This window comes from Helianthus annuus, chromosome 13 (genome assembly GCF_002127325.2).
Source record: "Helianthus annuus cultivar XRQ/B chromosome 13, HanXRQr2.0-SUNRISE, whole genome shotgun sequence".
NCBI classification, from domain to species: Eukaryota; Viridiplantae; Streptophyta; class Magnoliopsida; order Asterales; family Asteraceae; genus Helianthus; species Helianthus annuus.
Genome location: NC_035445.2, coordinates 79,284,344 through 79,305,701, shown reverse-complemented (window position 1 = coordinate 79,305,701; position 21,358 = coordinate 79,284,344). Strand labels below are relative to the sequence as shown.

General features: G+C 34.9%; 2 protein-coding genes across 2 annotated transcripts; both read left to right on the top strand.

Annotated features, from left to right (window-relative positions):
* The first annotated feature begins 436 nt into the window (after nucleotides 1-436).
* LOC110901108 lies at nucleotides 437-15,455 on the top strand. Its single transcript, XM_022147956.2, has 18 exons — nucleotides 437-592; nucleotides 691-958; nucleotides 1,067-1,166; nucleotides 1,282-1,409; nucleotides 1,487-1,571; nucleotides 1,677-1,809; nucleotides 1,892-2,100; nucleotides 2,179-2,290; nucleotides 11,096-11,287; nucleotides 11,378-11,446; nucleotides 11,521-11,659; nucleotides 13,091-13,294; nucleotides 13,409-13,549; nucleotides 13,678-13,908; nucleotides 14,001-14,249; nucleotides 14,321-14,521; nucleotides 14,634-14,748; nucleotides 14,858-15,455. Exons 1-18 carry the CDS (start codon nucleotides 437-439, stop codon nucleotides 15,453-15,455), a joined length of 3,330 nt encoding a protein of 1,109 aa, XP_022003648.2.
* A 135-nt stretch (nucleotides 15,456-15,590) lies between these two features.
* On the top strand, nucleotides 15,591-18,295 carry LOC118485794. Its single transcript, XM_035982246.1, has 5 exons — nucleotides 15,591-15,798; nucleotides 15,863-16,791; nucleotides 16,857-17,076; nucleotides 17,203-17,466; nucleotides 17,511-18,295. The coding sequence occupies exons 1-5, from the start codon at nucleotides 15,591-15,593 to the stop codon at nucleotides 18,293-18,295; spliced, it is 2,406 nt and encodes an 801-aa protein (XP_035838139.1).
* The last annotated feature ends 3,063 nt before the right edge of the window (nucleotides 18,296-21,358 follow it).

Here is a 21,358-nt window from a genome sequence, read left to right as displayed (position 1 = left end):
TGTTGTCCCAGCAACAGATTCATATTTTCAAAAAATGTATAAAGTAATTCCATATATAATCCAGTATCATATAGAAGTTATTTTAGATGTTAGAAAATTTTCTTTTATTATGAATTCAGAATCATATATAAGTAAAATGGAAACTTTAATATAATTACGGAATATTTGTGCTGTCAAATTTTATTTTGGGTATTATAAATTGAAATTATATTTTTTTTAAATGTATTTCTGTTAAGTTATTTTAGTCCGACATACATTTTCCTTAGTCATTCAATGTTTACATATTTAATTTTTATTATTTGTTTCGAAAATATTGTTTCTAACAATATATCGTTAAAAGTTTTCCTATAAATTCATGTTAAATTTTTCTTCATTCATATATTGTATCCAATTAATAACTTTTATTTTCCTTGAGTCACTGTTTCAGAAGTAATCTATGGAACAAGAAGGTACGATTACTCTTCTTAATGATGTTAATGCTCTCAGTACAAACTTCACTATAAAGGTGAAGATTATTAGTTTGTGGAGAAAGAAGATGAAAGGTAATGAAAGAGAGACCTATCGTATCGATATGATACTTATGGATGAGATGGTAAATTTCTTATCTAAATATTTATTAATGTTTGTTTTTTTTATGATTTAAAGTTCATATTACCATTTATTTATATTTTATATTTTGTTAATGTACAGGGTACCAAGATTCAAACTTCTTGCTTACATAGGCTCTTTTCAAAATTTGAGAGACATTTTAATGTTGATGAATGTCTTTTAATAAAAAGGCCATCTCTTGCTGCCAACACTGCATCTTTCAAAATTGTTCCTAACAATCAGAAGCTATCTTTTTATTACCAGACATTTGTCGAAAAGTGTAGTAAATGGGATGGGCCACAGTTTGTTTTTGATTTTGTTGATTTTAAGGATGTTTTGTCACAGAGATACAAGGAGGGTACAACAATAGGTACTGTTGTAAATTCTTTCGAAATATCTGTATTATAACATTTGTTTCACATTGACTTTAATATATTGTGTTCACTTTATACTAACATGTTACATTTTTTATTTTTAGATTTCATCGGTTACGTTGTTGTTTGCTATAAGATTGAGGACACTAACAAAAAAGATGGTACTAAAGGAAAACGCCTCAATCTTAAACTTCAAGATCTCGAGTAATACAATTTTCATTTTGATATTATTTTTATTCACTAAATTAATTTCCTTTATATTTTATAAAATTTAAAAGGTTTTCTTTTTTTTAATATAAATTTGGTCTATTGGTTTCAGAGATGTTGAGGTTGATTTAACTCTTTGGGATGATTATGCGAAAGACATGTGTTCGTACATGCTTAGTCAAGATCGTGAAGCCCATGTTGTCATTGTTGTTCATTTTGGTGCCGTTAAAACCTACAAAGGTATCTTAATAAGTTTTAAATTTTATTTTAACAATATATATGTAGATGTGATTTATTAATATGTTTCTTATTATCAGGTAAATGGGGGATATCTAATAATTTTGATGGTACACGAGTCTTCATTAACGACAATTTTGATCAGATATTGACATTCAAGGAAAAGTGAGTAAAATTAACTAACTTAAATTTTTGCATTGTATCAACTAAATATCTATTTATATTCTTTGTTTATTTAACATTAATGTTTGTTAAATTTATTTTGATTAGGTTTATTGCAAAACTTTCTGCTTCATCCGAGTCAAGTAGCCATGTTGGGTCGTATGTTTTATGTTCTGTTGAAGATGAATTTATGAAAAATGATGTTTTCTCACCAATTGCTTATCTTGGTTCAATCATACAGGTTATTTCTCACAATTTATATTTTACTTTTTTACTAATATCATAATCTTAATTCGCTTTCATATCTTTTACTATTAAAACAGCCAAAAAAGGTTGTTATTGTGGGAACTAATGTAGCAATTGTTTCTGATAAGATGTGGTATTATGATGGATGTAACTATTGCAAATCCAAAGTTGAGCAAAAGTTTGAAACATACGATAAGGAAGATGGTACAAGTGATGTTAGAGATGAGAAGGTATACCAGTGTTCCAACAAGGATTGTGATGGAAAAGATGTTTTCCCAATGTCGAGGTAAATAACTTGCATTCATACTTCTGATTTTCTAATCAACATGATTTTTTTTATTAACTATATAAATACTCTTTTAAGGTTTAAAATACCAATTCGAGTTCAAGATTCAACTGGTACGGTGACACTTACAATGTTTGATCATGAGGCGTTGAAGTTTGTTGGTAAAACTGCAAAGGAACTTATTCATTCAGTACGATGTAAATATAATAATTCTGTCTGATTTACTTAAATTATTTTGTTCATATATGTTTGTCACACCCCCAAATTACCACCTAGGGCGTGTCCCTAATGGAGGTGTAACGATTCAACAAAGAGCCACCAATCATATCAAACACAAGTTATAATAAAATACCAAATTACTAGAAATGTATTGTTTGAAAGTTAAACCAAAACCAAAGTACTGAGCGGAAGCATAAAAGTATAAATGTGTGAATGTATCGAAACCAAATCAAAATAACTGTTTATTACGACCACAACCTCTCTAGCAGCATCAGACAGCAAGCTCCCCAGTTCCTTCAATAATTACCTACAAGCATGTAAACAAGTGTGTCAGACTACGCTGGTGAGTTCAAGGTTTGTGTCCGTTCACCAAGTTGTGTTACCAATCATGTGTATAAAACAGTTTACAAGACGATATGCTGTTTGTTGTTAAAATGTTTGATGTTTCGATGTTTTCGATGTTGCTCATGTTAGATACCCTAGGGAGTGTGCCCATAAGTATCCGGGGAGTGGGTACCCCTTAACGACCGTTTGCTATGTTGCCTTCGTTAGATACCCTAGGGAGAGTGCCCATATGTATCCGAGGAGTGTGCCTCTAACAACCATAGCCCTATCCAGATAATTAGTTCACGCCCGTCCTTACGGCCCGGTGTGAGGTTTCCCACCTAATAGCGCTATCAACTAATCACCCCCATTGCCCTCCAGGCAATAACCAAAACCGATTAAGTTATTTACCCAATGTTTTCCCTTCCAAATGTTTACCAGTTGTCCCAAACCACCGGGACGCATGCTTGAGAAAAGTGCAGTGAACTCACCTTGGTGTGCTCGGTATGATTTGCTACTTGCTCACACTTAAACAATCACAGCCTATGGTATTCACGTATGCGATATTAGTTTACATTCGTAAGGTTTTCGTATGGATCATAATCATAGTGTGTGTGTATGTAACAATCACTGAATGACACATAACAATTAGTCTACTCATGTACATTCAAACCCATATGTATGATTTGTGTTAATATTCAATATTCAAGTGATTGGCATCAGGTGGTCATACTATGTAATGTGAACTTCTAACAAAGCATATGACAATTAATTCTTGTGAATTTAGAATATCTTTGCTAAGAGTAACCGACAACATCATATTAGTGGTAAGGTTTCATTGGGCCTCCCAACTTAATCACATGGATTGTGTAGGAGGTCACATGGCTTCTGTTGCCTACTTAATGGAGTCTGCTCTTATTGACCGCCAAAAACATTTACACAATTTGAATATGTTAAGCGTGCCAATCACAATCAACTGTTTCATCGATGATCATTATTAACAAATTCAGCATCATGAATATATTATTATGCACGCTCATCAAATTATCATGCACATTCATTGCCATACACATAAGAGAACCCATGCAATTATACACACAAATAATCATCACAGTCTATAACATGACTTCATTATCATGCATAATCAACAACCTTATATCAATAATTTATACGTAGTCGAGAAGGCCCAGATTATATCATGTCCGCTAATTACATAACACAATCAATTAGTTATGTTATCCGTTATACATCAACTATTAATCGGCTCCCCTATTGACACCATATTATCCCCCCTTAACTACATATCTACATTCATCATTAACATATGAAACAACTCATCAAAGAATATTATGATCATCCCTTAAAACAGGAACCGGTTCTTCATTGCTCACAAAACATTTGATTCAAATATTAGGTAACAGGTAAAGAAATATCATTACTCAAGTCAAAATCCAACGATACTAACCCTAACATGTCAATTCAACACATAAATCTTTCTTACCGGTAGCCACTGTATTAATAATTCAAAGCAAAGATCAGTTTACATGTTCACTAACTCTCTTATTATCCAAACAACTCAAACAGTTCCCATACATTACTCAGGAAGTCATAATTATATGATTTATACTTTTAATGAATCATTCACGAGCAACCATATTCAGATTCGTTACACAACACTAAACACACAACAATTCCTTTGAACTATTGTTACCAAGTATACTATACCCTTGCTGTTGCCTTTGAGACAAGCTACTCGAATCAGATTTAGTGAGCAACCTGTTCGCATTAAACCTAGTGTGTATGACTACTTCTCATTATAAATTTATGTGCTGTTTGGTAACCCGAAACCCTACAACCCGATAATCATGCAGATTCAACAAACCCCATTATCTTCATAACCATCATTCAAGAACTATCATATATCGGCATTAAGCACACACATAAGGACGCGGTTCTAACCTGACGTTGATGCCGTAGCGGAACGTGCGATAAGAAGAGAAATAAGCGGAGTTTCGAGTCGTAGTATCGTGAGCCACCGGAGGTGGAACGGGGAGCGCCGGTGTCGTCGGGGTTTTGTACACGCCGGAGAAGGAAGTGGCAGTGGTTGTCGTAGAGTTTCGGTGAGGGGAAGCGGGTTACATGAGTCGGCAGGTAGGGTTTGTGTTTTTAGGAATCATATGCAATATATATACAAACTTCATGCAGAATAAATTGCTGAACAAGAGTCGGTGGAAGGAATTGTGGATGTGGGCCGAGAGGTGGGCAAGATGGGCTGGGGGTTGGGTTTCGAACAATATCCACAATCAAAACAATACTTATGACTAAGTATTGTGTATTAATTTATTTAATTATTACTACTATTATTATTATAATATAAATATATTTATACACACCATGCATCAACGATGTCGTGTACAGTATCCATGCTATCTATTGACCCTCTAAGGTTTCGGGTTGCACGAGTAGGTTGGGTTGGTAAGCGAGATATATGATTTGGTTCAAACGGTTCGGATCGGTATAATACGACAAAGATTTGGTTCCAGATATTCGTTGATGCACTAAATTTTTAATAAGCCTATAATTAATCCATCAAATAAAATAACTATAAGATTTGAGTTATAAAAGAGAAATAGATGGGCTTTTATCTCAAAGTTACGAGTTGTCACATCATTCCCAACTTGAAAGAAATTTCGTCCCGAAATTTAGCACGTAGTCACAGAGGAAGCTAACTGGGTTGCGTGGTTTTCCTGGGGTGTCACATCGTCCCCTACTTGAAAGAATTTTCGTCCCGAAAATTGATCTAAAACAATGGCTTGAAATGAGTTCCGACGAACTCGATCTATAGATACTTTATAACGCCTGGGGGGGGGGGCTAATCTTGTGATCGGTGGAAATCATGGTATGGTGGTTAGCGTTTTGTTATATCAGTTGCCAATCAAAGAAACAGGGAATTAATGAGGTTCGTACAAAGAATCGAGCGAAACAGGGGTCCATTAAACATCCGAAGGATTTGGCCAGCAAATTTGTTGTCTAGAAGAAATTTCCGGTAGTGGTGCATGGCGGCATGGCACAACAGGGAGATTCGTTACATTGCGGTCGCGCGAGTGTATCATTTGTCCAAAACAGAGTTCGGTGGGTAAAGGTTAGTGTTGCAAAACGACGTACGCGTGTAACTGTGACTGCTTCACTTCTAGCGGCGATGACAAGTGAAAGTGATAAGGTTCGTCTACAGGGATGCGTGGGTACAGTTCTCCTAATCCCGTGTTCGTTCGGAAGTTCCATCTAGCGATCATCGGTATCCTCGGATAGAAGCGATGCTCCGCGTGTTGTAGGGTTGGGTTTCAAAAGCTGCAAGGACGATGATAATGCCAACAACGGCACCACCACGATGATCTTAAACTGATAAGGATTCCCCACTGGGGAGAGGGAACGCACGATAACCAGGACCATGACAAAACTTACAAGAGTATTGGGAAGTAGGTCAATGTCGAACACTTGACCCACGAGATCAAGTTTACAACCAAAAAGAACATGAGAAGCTTCTGTTGATTTACTATTAGTCAGTTCTACTACATGCTTATTTACAAGGAGGGTGGAAGTCAGTCCTAACTAACGACTGAATTCCTAAGGCACAAAACTCCAATTGAAACAAGAGTCGAATAAAACCGAAGTAGAAAAGGTTATTCAAAGAAGACGTACCGGCCTCTACATTGCCATCATTGCGAGTCTTCCCCAGCGCCAATAGTAAATACCCTTCCACGTGCTCCGTTCCCACCATTGTTCCCATTGTTGCCGCTCCCAGTATTGTTGTTGTTGCCAGCATTCTGATTGAGCTGAGGGCAATCCCTCTTAAAATGACCCTCGTCACCACACTGAAAGCACCCCTTTTGATTTCCCTGGTTTTGTTGCCCTTGCTGTCTCTGATTCGACTGAGTCTGCTGCTGCTGCTTTGGCTGAGGAGCCCTACAATCCTTGGCCTTATGGCCTATCTTGTCGCACCTGCGACAAACCCGATCACACTGCCCATAATGATGAAATCCACATTTGCTACACTGAGGCTTCTTTCCTGCATAAGACCTCTGATTTTGATTCGCTGAGGATGATTGGCTAAAGCTGCGAGTACTGCCAGTGTCTGTCTTCTTTTGAGGCTGAACCGAGTTGGACGCTTTGTCCATATCACCCCACTTGCGTTTACTATCAGCGGCAGGAGTAGTGGCGGTGGTGGCGGCAGTAGTTGCTTTAGAAATACGTGGTGGCAAGGAGTTGCTCTCCACCTCCTGGTCAACGATTTTATGTGCCAATCTAACGATCTGGGTTAGGTTATTGAGGTTCGCTGCTGTAACTAAACCCTTCACCCGTGGAGGTAACCCCTTAATAAACAACTCGATTCTTCGGGACATGGGTCGGGACAAGTTCGGACACAAATCAGCTAACTCATACGACCGCTTCACATACGCCTCGATTTCAGACCCCACCATTGTCAGATGATAGTACTCATTCTCTAACTTCGCTATTTCATCTCGAGGACAGTATTCCTCTCTCATCAGTTCTTTAAAATCATCCCACGTAGTGGCGTTCGCCGCCTCAATACCTAGCAGTTGGACCTGGGCATTCCACCAGGTCAAGGCACCATCCTCAAGCGTGCCTGTTGCATACTTCACGCGGTCCCCCACAGGACAGTTGCACATAGCAAACACTGACTCAGCTTTCTCGAACCACCTTATAAGTCCCACAGCCCCTTCCGTCCCGCTGAAGGTCTGTGGCTTGCAATCCATAAACATTTTGAACGTACAGACAGGCTGGTTGTTTGGGTGCGCAGCTTGGTAGGCTGCCAGTGCCTCAGCCACACGTGTGTTTATCAGGTTTGTTAATTCAGCCTGAGTCATGTTGATGCTACCGCGACCGTGTCCTCGTCCACTCATGGTTCTATAATAGGAGAAGGGAAACGAATTTAGAAGTCGAGAATGAGAAAAGTATTCAGGTTTATCACGTTAGGGACGATTAACTACTATGTTCGTACACAAACAGGGAAGAACCCCTCTTACACTCGTTAAGCCTCATTGGGATTTGCATGCACCACGCGTTATTATTATGTGTGCACCCATGATAATAAGGCGGTTTGCATGCTCCTCTCGATGCTTCTTAACTTATGTTTGAAGTTTCTCCCACTCCAATCAACACAAAATAAGTACTGCCAACAAGATTAAAATTTACTAGATACAAGTGTTATGTTGCACTAACAATGTGTCATGATGCCTACCATGTCGTATCGTGTATGCTATATATATATATAGTCACGTTTACTAAGCATATAAAGCATAAGCTAAGGAGGAACGAACCTTGCAGTCTGAAGCTGAGTGTCATGGTCATCGTTTGGATCAATTCGGTTATAGTCTGGTTTTATGAAAACGTTTTTAAAACCGAGTTCTCTATAACCCGTGGCTCTGATACCAAACTGTCACACCCCCAAATTACCACCTAGGGCGTGTCCCTAATGGAGGTGTAACGATTCAACAAAGAGCCACCAATCATATCAAACACAAGTTATAATAAAATACCAAATTACTAGAAATGTATTGTTTGAAAGTTAAACCAAAACCAAAGTACTGAGCGGAAGCATAAAAGTATAAATGTGTGAATGTATCGAAACCAAATCAAAATAACTGTTTATTACGACCACAACCTCTCTAGCAGCATCAGACAGCAAGCTCCCCAGTTCCTTCAATAATTACCTACAAGCATGTAAACAAGTGTGTCAGACTACGCTGGTGAGTTCAAGGTTTGTGTCCGTTCACCAAGTTGTGTTACCAATCATGTGTATAAAACAGTTTACAAGACGATATGCTGTTTGTTGTTAAAATGTTTGATGTTTCGATGTTTTCGATGTTGCTCATGTTAGATACCCTAGGGAGTGTGCCCATAAGTATCCGGGGAGTGGGTACCCCTTAACGACCGTTTGCTATGTTGCCTTCGTTAGATACCCTAGGGAGAGTGCCCATATGTATCCGAGGAGTGTGCCTCTAACAACCATAGCCCTATCCAGATAATTAGTTCACGCCCGTCCTTACGGCCCGGTGTGAGGTTTCCCACCTAATAGCGCTATCAACTAATCACCCCCATTGCCCTCCAGGCAATAACCAAAACCGATTAAGTTATTTACCCAATGTTTTCCCTTCCAAATGTTTACCAGTTGTCCCAAACCACCGGGACGCATGCTTGAGAAAAGTGCAGTGAACTCACCTTGGTGTGCTCGGTATGATTTGCTACTTGCTCACACTTAAACAATCACAGCCTATGGTATTCACGTATGCGATATTAGTTTACATTCGTAAGGTTTTCGTATGGATCATAATCATAGTGTGTGTGTATGTAACAATCACTGAATGACACATAACAATTAGTCTACTCATGTACATTCAAACCCATATGTATGATTTGTGTTAATATTCAATATTCAAGTGATTGGCATCAGGTGGTCATACTATGTAATGTGAACTTCTAACAAAGCATATGACAATTAATTCTTGTGAATTTAGAATATCTTTGCTAAGAGTAACCGACAACATCATATTAGTGGTAAGGTTTCATTGGGCCTCCCAACTTAATCACATGGATTGTGTAGGAGGTCACATGGCTTCTGTTGCCTACTTAATGGAGTCTGCTCTTATTGACCGCCAAAAACATTTACACAATTTGAATATGTTAAGCGTGCCAATCACAATCAACTGTTTCATCGATGATCATTATTAACAAATTCAGCATCATGAATATATTATTATGCACGCTCATCAAATTATCATGCACATTCATTGCCATACACATAAGAGAACCCATGCAATTATACACACAAATAATCATCACAGTCTATAACATGACTTCATTATCATGCATAATCAACAACCTTATATCAATAATTTATACGTAGTCGAGAAGGCCCAGATTATATCATGTCCGCTAATTACATAACACAATCAATTAGTTATGTTATCCGTTATACATCAACTATTAATCGGCTCCCCTATTGACACCATATTATCCCCCCTTAACTACATATCTACATTCATCATTAACATATGAAACAACTCATCAAAGAATATTATGATCATCCCTTAAAACAGGAACCGGTTCTTCATTGCTCACAAAACATTTGATTCAAATATTAGGTAACAGGTAAAGAAATATCATTACTCAAGTCAAAATCCAACGATACTAACCCTAACATGTCAATTCAACACATAAATCTTTCTTACCAGTAGCCACTGTATTAATAATTCAAAGCAAAGATCAGTTTACATGTTCACTAACTCTCTTATTATCCAAACAACTCAAACAGTTCCCATACATTACTCAGGAAGTCATAATTATATGATTTATACTTTTAATGAATCATTCACGAGCAACCATATTCAGATTCGTTACACAACACTAAACACACAACAATTCCTTTGAACTATTGTTACCAAGTATACTATACCCTTGCTGTTGCCTTTGAGACAAGCTACTCGAATCAGATTTAGTGAGCAACCTGTTCGCATTAAACCTAGTGTGTATGACTACTTCTCATTATAAATTTATGTGCTGTTTGGTAACCCGAAACCCTACAACCCGATAATCATGCAGATTCAACAAACCCCATTATCTTCATAACCATCATTCAAGAACTATCATATATCGGCATTAAGCACACACATAAGGACGCGGTTCTAACCTGACGTTGATGCCGTAGCGGAACGTGCGATAAGAAGAGAAATAAGCGGAGTTTCGAGTCGTAGTATCGTGAGCCACCGGAGGTGGAACGGGGAGCGCCGGTGTCGTCGGGGTTTTGTACACGCCGGAGAAGGAAGTGGCAGTGGTTGTCGTAGAGTTTCGGTGAGGGGAAGCGGGTTACATGAGTCGGCAGGTAGGGTTTGTGTTTTTAGGAATCATATGCAATATATATACAAACTTCATGCAGAATAAATTGCTGAACAAGAGTCGGTGGAAGGAATTGTGGATGTGGGCCGAGAGGTGGGCAAGATGGGCTGGGGGTTGGGTTTCGAACAATATCCACAATCAAAACAATACTTATGACTAAGTATTGTGTATTAATTTATTTAATTATTACTACTATTATTATTATAATATAAATATATTTATACACACCATGCATCAACGATGTCGTGTACAGTATCCATGCTATCTATTGACCCTCTAAGGTTTCGGGTTGCACGAGTAGGTTGGGTTGGTAAGCGAGATATATGATTTGGTTCAAACGGTTCGGATCGGTATAATACGACAAAGATTTGGTTCCAGATATTCGTTGATGCACTAAATTTTTAATAAGCCTATAATTAATCCATCAAATAAAATAACTATAAGATTTGAGTTATAAAAGAGAAATAGATGGGCTTTTATCTCAAAGTTACGAGTTGTCACAATGTTCCTTACCAGACATCACATGTTTTCAATATAGATACTTAATACCAATGACGTGCCCAGAGCATATCCTGTTGAGTTTGAGACATTGGTTAACATGAAGTGTGCTTTCGTTATTCGAGTAACAGACTTTAATATTTCCAATGCTGTTGAGAATTATGGTACATCAGTTGTGACGAATGATGTAGATATTTTGGATCAGCTAAACAAAAAATGGAAAATTGATCAAGTAAGTGAATGTTATATTAAATTATTTTAAGTTTTTTTTTCATTTAAATGATTCTTATAGATATTGAGATTTTATTCCAAATGTTAACAGCTTGATGCATCTGATTCGTTTTCTATGGGTCACTCTGAATTCCAAGATGTTGTTGGTGAAAGTGCAAAGGTTTGAGATTTGTCAACTAATATATCATAAAATTAAGAATTGCTTTAGTTCTAATAGTTCTTTATTTTATAAAGGATGGTGTTTCTTACACTGGTGATAACTCTACACCTGTTTCAAAGGATGTTGCGTCTGATTTCAATAAATCATCAACTGATTTGAAGCGTAATCTTGGTGATGTCTATGTGAGTGAAGATGGAGAAGGATCGTCGGCAAGTAAACCTCGCATAAGTGGTGACAACATTTCTTCTGATGAGGATCATGCCAAGAATTAATAACCAAATAATCATACTTTTACAAGAAGAAACAATTATTTTGATGTTTGAGAGTTTGTTTTGAATTTTCATGTTGGTTGTGCTTTAAAAACTTTATATGGTTTGCTAATGTAATATGACATATTTATTTAACTGTTGTGTCGTTTGGTTATCAAAATTTTTTGTCATGTTTCTTATTTAATTAGATTACTTTTTTTAGTAATATACTCATATGATGTTGATTAAAACCATTATTTAAAAAATGTGTTTACTTTAACCGTTACTATATTTACCTTTAAATGACCACTTACTTTTGTTTGTTAATTTCTTTGTAATCATTACTTACCATTTAAAATTTAAAGTATATTATATTCATAATTACAGCTAAATTACAGGTAATTAAAATTTGATTGTTTTATTCAAAGATTTCGGAAATTTGGTACAGTTTCTATATTTATGATTATTTCTATATTTAAGGTAGTCAATTTCATTTTAAGTAATTTACATTGATTACTATTATAGAATTCCAAAAATAGATTATCTCTATAAAACCATAAAAAATACTCATTTCTTCATTTCAGCTTCAACGTTCTTTCAATCTTCATTCAGATTAATCTCACGTTCTAATTCTTTTTTCATCACTCTTGTATACATCCAGTAAGTTAGTAATTGTTCAACTATTTTGCATATGTATCCTAATTTGTTATTATAACATTTATACCTATTTTGATGTTTGCTACATATTATAAAGTTTTGTTATAAGTAAATATTTTTAAATATAAAACTTTTATATCTTAAATTATGACAGTAAGTTATAATCTTTCATTTTACCTTTCTGTTTTGCTGTTTAGAAAATGGATAATAGGTTTAAACATCAATATTCATCTTCTTCCGAACCTTCCATGAATGTCGTAATAACGATTGTAAGTGTTGTTCTTTTTATTTTTGTATCATATATTATATTTAAAAAAATTCAATATAGTAATTAATTTATTTTGTTCCCAATTTCTTTCAGATTATACACGTTGGTTATCTTACGTTATGAAAGGTAACTTAGTATTGTATTTAATTTGAAATTTATTATTACATTTTTAAACTTAATCTCTATTTATTCTTATTTTTTATTACTCCTTTCTTGCCCTCTTTAATTATTTTGTAATTGTAGCTCACGAGGCCAGGCATAGAAGAAAGTTAAGAAAACAATATCTTGATAATAAGAGATCAAAATGTACTACACAAGTTCATCCTTATTTTCTCAAAGGTTACTTCTTTTTCATTAATAATGTTTATTTTTTCAAAATTTCTTAATTTTTTTACAAGTATTATTATCATTAATACTATTTAGTTTTTGTTATTTCATATTTTATTGCTTTAACCATTTTGCTCATTGCAGTTGCCGAGGCAAAAAGAAGGCGTAGGTTAAGAAAACTATATATTGATAGTAAGAGATCAAAGTTTAATCGAAATTGTATTCCATCAAAAGTGGATTCAACGTCTTCATCAGCAACACGGGTCGTTTTAAACAACAAAGAAAACATGACACCTAATTTTTCAAAGAGAAGCTTGCCTACAAATTGTTCACCAGTTATTCCTTTAAGTAACTATTCTTTTACTTAAGACCATCTTATTAGTACAACAATATTGTTTTACATCTTATACGAAAGTCTTTTTATTATTAGTTTACTTACAATAATGTCTTTATTTTTTTTAGGAAATCGTTTAAATACTTCCTTAAACGGACAAACTTCCATTATAACCCCTTCTACTATTAAGAAGAACGGAAAAGATGTGCAAGACCCTTATACAACACCCAACCGTACACCTTTGTCAAATTTATCAAACATAATACCAGGTTTGTTAATAAAAACAAGGGTTTTATTTCTAAATTTTTTTTATTATATTTATCACTCTGATATATGTAAATACTATTTTTTAATGGTTATTTGTAATATGATATTTGTTATCTTTTTTTTTTTTTAGGAAATCATTGCATTTCTTCAAGAACGGTTACTTTTACATCTGGGTTGGTTTTAACTTTGAATGGAAAGACCAATGTAGTATTGCAAGATTCTTCTAAATTTATTCGAAGTTCGAATACTGCAAACAAAGAAAACGTAACACCTTCTTCGTGTATGACAAATATACCTTCAGAAAATCGTAATCCCTCACAGTTTACTAATGCTATGTCTTCTTTGAACCGTATTTCTCCAGGTATATTTATAAATTATACATTTTTCAGAAAACTTTTTATTTTCTACAAAAAATATACCTTTTCTTTAATAATGTTTTATTTGTTACAACAGACAATGTTGCAACGTCATCTACTTTACCACTGACCGATTGTTATTCTATTACTCCGCGGATTGTTAGTAAACGAAATGCTACATCTATTATGAGGGATTTGTCTTCTGTTAAAAGGATGTCTTCTGGAAGGCGTAAGTTGACGCATACACCAATCGAAATAGAACCCATACGAACGGCTGATCTTGATTCTGACGACGAAAATGTTGTTCAACAAGTGATTAAAGTCCTCAGCAAAGGCACATCTACAGGTAACCAAAATTAATTGTTAATCATTATATTTTTACATTCTTAAGTCTTAAATTTTCGTTCAACTGTGCAGCTTACCTTGACCATGGCGACCAGTCTGTTTGTTGTGGGTTATGCTTTGCAAAGTTGTGGCAAACTGAAGCTGGAAAGGGTCGTATGACACTTCAAAAGCGAACATATGCCTTATGTTGTGGTTATGGTAAAGTTGACTTACCTGATTATAAAGAATCTGACCCATCTTACCAGATGCTTTTTCGATCTTTAGATTCAGATAGCAAGTTTTTCTTAAAGAATATTCGATGTTACAATTCAATGTTTTCCTTTACTTCTATGGGAGAAAAAGTCGATACTAAGATAAACAAAGGTAATGCTCCTTTTGTTTATAGAATCAGCGATCAAAATGGGTAGCCTTCTTCCTAAACCCGGTGACCAACCAAAGTTTTCTCAACTTTATATTTACGATACTGAGAGTGAACTGTCCAATAGGAAGACCTTATTTGGGTATGTTATTTTTATCAGCACCTATATTCTTAATCCAATGTTTTTTTATAATTAATTATTTTTATTGTATTTTCTACTTATTATTAATTATCTTTAATTTTTATACCAGGGACTCAACAACTCAGTCATCTTCCAGATCAAAAGAGCTTGACGATAAATTCATAAAGTATCTAACTCACATGTTAGATTCAAAAAATATGTTGGTAAAAACATATTGGATGGTTAGAAACCATCTTCATGAGAAACCCAATGTTTCTCTTAGGCTTCGGTTGATTTATCAGAGAGATAAAGATGGCAGGACTTACAATTTACCTACATCATCCGAAATTGCTGCTTTAATTGTTGGCGATGAAAATCAAAGTGTTGAACAACGTGATATTATTGTCGAAGAGCAGTCAGGAGTTCTTAAACGTATTAGCGACTTACATCCTTCATACCTTGCTTTACAATATCCAATTCTTTTTCCTTATGGAGATGATGGCTATAGGATTAACATTCCTCATAGGGATTTTGGTCCAAACACAAAGAAGACACGTCCAAATTGCACAATGAGAGAGTTCTTTGCTTATAGGATGCAGGATAGGGACAACAAATTCTCTCTAATCCTTAATGCGAGGAGGTTGTATCAGCCGTTTATAGTCGACGCATACACAATGATCGAAAGCGAGCGGCTAAACTACATAAGATTTCAGCAAACCAAATTATGATGCGAATCGTTTAACAGCCTAAGAAGTGTTCAGCAAGGTGGCCAGACTGATTTGTCTCATACTGGAAAACCTGTGATATTACCGTCTTTGTTTACTGGTGGAGCTCGATATATGATGCAAAATTACCTGGATGCTATGGCTTTATGTAGGAATTATGGGTATCCTGATTTTTTCATAACTATTACCTGTATTCCGAAATGGCCCGAGATAGTAAGGTTTATTGGTGACACATCAGTTAAGCCTGAAGACAGACCCGACATTCTTTGTAGATTGTTTAAGATGAAGCTTGATGCATTGATAAAAGACCTTAAGGAAAAAAAATTTCTTGGCGATATTAATGCTGGTACGTGGAATTTATTTTTTTTCACTTATGTTATTTGTATATGCTAAATTTTTTTTTTCGACAGTTGTTTACACCGTGGAATTTCAAAAGCGTGGTCTGCCACATGCTCATTTATGTGTTTTTATGAAAGCTGATCATAAGGTTCCTACTGTTGAACATATCGACCCTTTTATCTCAGCTGAGATTCCTGATAAAAATGAAGATCCTGAATTATATTCTCTGGTCTGTGACTTCATGATTCATGGTCCATGTGGACAGGCTAACTTGAAATGTCCATGCATGGTAGGCAACCGTTGTTCTAAGAATTTTCCAAAGAAGTTTTTGGAGGCTACTTCTGTTGATTCAGATGGATTTCCGCTTTATAGGCGAAGAGACGATGGTCACACAGTTATTAAGAAGGGTGTCACATTGGACAACAGGAGCGTCGTTCCATACAACAAAAGGCTTCTTAGAAGATATCAGGCGCACATCAATGTGGAGTGGTGCAATCAGGCAGGTTCAATTAAGTATTTATTTAAATACATTAATAAAGGACCAGATAGAGCCACTGTTGCTGTTATAGATTCAGACAGAGGGATTGACGAGGAGATACCGAAAGATGAAATAAAAGAATATTACGAGGCAAGATATGTTTCTGCATGTGAAGCAAGTTGGAGAATATTTGCATGTGAAGTTCACTATCGGTATCCGTCTGTTATGAGGTTACCATTTCATCTTCCAGGCCAGCAAAATGTAGTTTTCAGTGGTGAAGATGATATTGAAGATGTGCTAAACAAACCTCAGGTTAATTCTTCTATTTTTTTGGAATGGATGAACATGAACAAAAAACCAGAAACAACGAAACTTACGTATGTTGAGTTTCCATCAAAGTATGTTTGGAAGTTAAAGGATCGTTGCTGGCAGCCGCGAAAAAATTATGTTGTTGTTGGAAGACTTTATTCAGTTTCTCCTTCTCTTGGTGAAGCTTATTACCTTAGAATTCTTCTAACCAAGGTCAAGGGTCCACGATCTTTTGAAGAAATTAGAACCTATGAGGGTGTTGTTTATCCTACTTTTAGGGATGCATGTTATGCGCGTGGCCTATAGACGATGACAACGAATACATTGAGTGTATTAAAGAGGCCAGTTTTACAGGAAATGGTCATTATCTTCGTTCATTGTTCGGTACACTTCTTTTGTCTAATACTCTATCAAGACCAGAAATTGTTTGGGAGAAGACGTGGGAGTTTTTGTCGGAGGACATTTTATACAATATGCGGAAGGATTATGGGTTTAGTGGTACATTTTTTTTAAAATAATTTCTACTATTTTTGTTAACACATAAAGTTTGTTTTTTTTTTATTTAGTTTTCCTTATTTTAATAAAGTCTGTTCTTAAATATATTAATTTAAGTTTTTGTTGTAGGTTTTGCTGTCTCAGACGAGCGTTTAAAGAATATAACGTTGTCTAAAATCGAAAACTATCTTATCCGTAATGGATCCAGCTTGCATAGATTCTCACCAATGCCTGTTCCAGATGAAGATACTACAGTATATGAGGCTAACCGTCTAATAAATGAGGAGCTTTCTTGGGATAAGGATGAAGTTAGGGCTGAATTCAATAAGCTTCATAATTCTTTAAATGATGATCAAAGAGCAGTGTATAATGAGATTATGATTGCTGTTGGACGTGGGAAAGGTGGTGTTTTTTTGTGTACGGTTATGGTGGTACAGGTAAGACATTTCTTTGGAAAACTTTAGCTGCTTCCATAAGATGCAATGGACATATTGTTGTTAATGTTGCTTCAAGCGGGATTGCATCACTGTTGTTGTCACGAGGCCGTACTGCCCATTCAAGATTTCATATTCCGATTAATCTTACTGAAGATTCCGTTTGTCATATCAAACCTAATTCTGAAATCGCTAATCTTCTAGACGAAGCCAAGTTGATTATTTGGGACGAAGCACCGATGGTACACAAACATGCTTTTGAAGCTCTTGATCGTACATTGAAAGATGTTTTGAGTGTCTCCGATTCACGTAATTCCGAACTTCCCTTTGGTGGAAAGACTATTGTTTTCGGTGGTGACTTTAGGCAAATCTTACCGGTTGCACAAAACGGCACAAGGCAAGACATTGAACACGCCTCTTTATGTTCATCTTACATTTGGTCCACTTGCAAGGTTTTAAAATTGACCCGTAACATGCGTTTATCTCTTGGAAGCAGTAGTTCAAACATTGATGAGATAAACGATTTTGCGAAATGGCTTCTTGAAATTGGTGAAGGCAATATTGGTGATGGTAACGATGGCGATTCAACTATAGAAATACCAAACGATCTTCTAATCACCGATTCAACTGATCCAATTCAAAGCTTGATTGACTTTGTATATCCATCAGTTCTTGACCGTTTTAAAGATTGTGACTACTTTTCTGAAAGAGCCATACTTGCTCCTAAAAATGAAGTTGTACAGGTATCAATGATCGTTTGCTTGCATTATTTCCCGGTGAAGAAGTAGAGTATCTTAGCTCAGATAGTCTATGCCCAACTGAGGAAATTAATGATCCATTACACCAAGATTTGTATAATCCTGATGTGTTAAATAGTGTGATTGTTTCTGGCTTACCCAATCATAGATTGGTGTTAAAGTTGGGTGTCCCAGTCATGCTTTTGAGGAACATTGATCAGCAAAATGGGTTATGCAATGGTACACGTCTTCAGATCACGCGTCTTGGTAAACGTGTTATCGAGGCTGAGATACTATCGGGAGGTAATGTTGGTTCAAGAACTTACATTCCCAGAATTAGCATGATACCGTCAGACAAGAAAATACCTTTCAAGTTTCAACGAAGGCAGTTTCCCATAACCGTCTGTTTTGCCATGACTATTAACAAAAGTCAAGGATAGTCTCTTTCCAGAGTTGGTCTGTACCTAAGAGACCCCGTTTTCTCACATGGTCAGCTTTATGTTGCGTTGTCGAGAGTAAAGACAAGAGATGGCGTGAAGCTTTTAATATTTGACAAAGATGGAAGGCCAACGAATAAAACTACAAATGTTGTTTACAAAGAAATATTTGGAAAGTTGTAGTTTATTTTTTAAAGTTTAATTTCAAATTGTAACTTTTGTTTTTTATTTATAATGTAAATACTTGATATTATTATAGATATTCATTCCTTATTATAATGTTGTAATTTTAAATCAACATATTTTAGTATACGTACCATATTTTTTGTTTAAACCATTTGTAAAATATTTTTGAAATACTAATGATATAATTGATATACCTTTCGTTCAATTCTAACTTTAAAGTATGTTATTATTTTACGTATTATATTCCACTTTTAGTTAGTCTGTATGTGTAACAATTAGATTTTATTAAGGGGTCAATGTGTAAATGTTTTATATTCAGTTCAATTTGATTCAACCGAAAAAAAACCATCATATCACACAGAACATCATTACCCATCAATCTTCTTCTCTTTGTTGGCTCTACCTCACCGCCATTTTTGTAGGGTTTTCAAGTTCATTGCATCTTCTACACTACAATCAATCGAGAAAGGTATGGCTTTCATCTTTAATCCCTGGTTTCATACTTTTTTTTTCTCTTTATTATGCATTAACAATCAAGAACCAAAGTTCCACTGTACATTCAACTTTGAAACCCAATTTTGATGGTGATATCTTGCCGAGCATAATGTTTATGTTATCTTTTCAATAGTTACCCACTTTTTTATGTTTTTAAATATCATTTATCATGTGTAACTGTGATTATTACATAAGAATCTCATTAAAATTTTGCTTCAAAGAAATTAGGTTACTGAAATTTGGTTCCCCTTTGTAGATTTGTTATATATGTCTCAAAATTTTTCATTATGAGTATTAATTTTCAAGTATACACATTGGTAATTTGAAGAAAACAAATTTATTTATATGTTTTGAATGTGTTTATTTTCTCATTCTATTCATTTTATTGTCTACTGAAAGAAAACATTGATAATACTTTTACAGATACGGATCCAAATAGCAATAGTTGTTCTTTCTTGAAATTATTCGATGTTCTTCAGCCTACAAAAGTGGTATGTATTGTTTTTTATCATGTTTACAAAAAATTATGTTCATACTTATATGTCTTTTGTTTTAAATTATAGGAAATACCGTCTGATTTTGTCAACTTACTGTGGGGAGAACAAATCCCATATGGTGATCGTATTAAACTTTTTGCTGCGGACAACTTATGGATTGTTGAAATTGAAAATTATGGGTTTGGTCCTGTTTTAGGTGATGGGTTTGGTAAAGTCGTTACGGACAGTGGTTTACAAAAAGATGATTACCTGTTGTTCACCAGTCTTGGACCATCTACATGGTATCTTGATGTCTTTAAGTCATGTGTTTTGGATAACTCTTTTATCACTTCCATTAGACTTGATGATGATTTCATTGTAAGTTCTATGTACAAAATAAGTACTTTTTATGTAAATTTTGTTTTGTGCATATTTTGTTTAACATAATTGTTAACAAATTCACAGCTCATGGCCGACAAATTCTGGGGACAGTTTTACGGCAGCAGTTATAAAGGTGGATCAGCAAGTCTTTATGTCGGTGATAGGTTTTGGAATGTGAAGATGGAAGCGTTGTCCGACAAATGTGCTTTCACTGATGGATGGTCTAATTTGATTAGGGATCTTGCATTAGATTCCCGGACTACTTTTATTTTTACAATGGTTGGATATGATACTTTTCAGTTGTCCATTTTTAATCATCAAACTGGTACTCAAATGTATTTCAAGAAGGTTGACGTTGTTGTGTTGGATGATCCTATTTACGGAGATGATGGATTTGATGTACTGCTTGCAGTTAGTATTTTTATTCTTACAATATTTTTTTTTCATAATACGAGGTAATTACGTAATCTTTAAGTTAACATTGTTGGTATTTTTGTATATTATGTTTTTTTAGTATGAACACAAAGAAAAGGTGATTACCAATGAAAGTGATGTTGATGAAGATCTTGCTGGTGATATTGTTGTTGAATGTACCCGCATTTCATCTTCCTTTGATGTCTATCAATCTCATGTAAGTTTTCCACAATGTGCGTTATATATTATATAATGAATCTAATTACTTTCTTCTATACTTATATGTCTATCATTCATTGGTATGTAGAATGATCCAAAAGGAAAGTCAAAAATTGTATTTGGTCACGAGACGGTATCTCCAAAGGTTGTTTCGTATATACTAATTTAGTTTAATTGTTTAATAATTATTTTCAATAGATATAATAATTTTTTTATTATATTCTGTGTATTTGATTTCAATTATGTAATCCTTTTAAAGATTATATGTTTTAATTGTAATATGTTAAATCTTTTATTGTTTTGTAGGTTCATCCTAAGGTGAAATCAAAGGTTTTAGTTGGAGATAAAGGGCTTTCGACAAAGGTTCATGATTCCATATTATACTTTGATGTTATTTTCTAAAAAAACAATTAATAGTTTGAAGTTTACTTATTTTTAATGTGAAAATCCAGTTTTAAGTTTTTTTTATACTTTTTTCATACCAAACAACACATTACATGTATAAA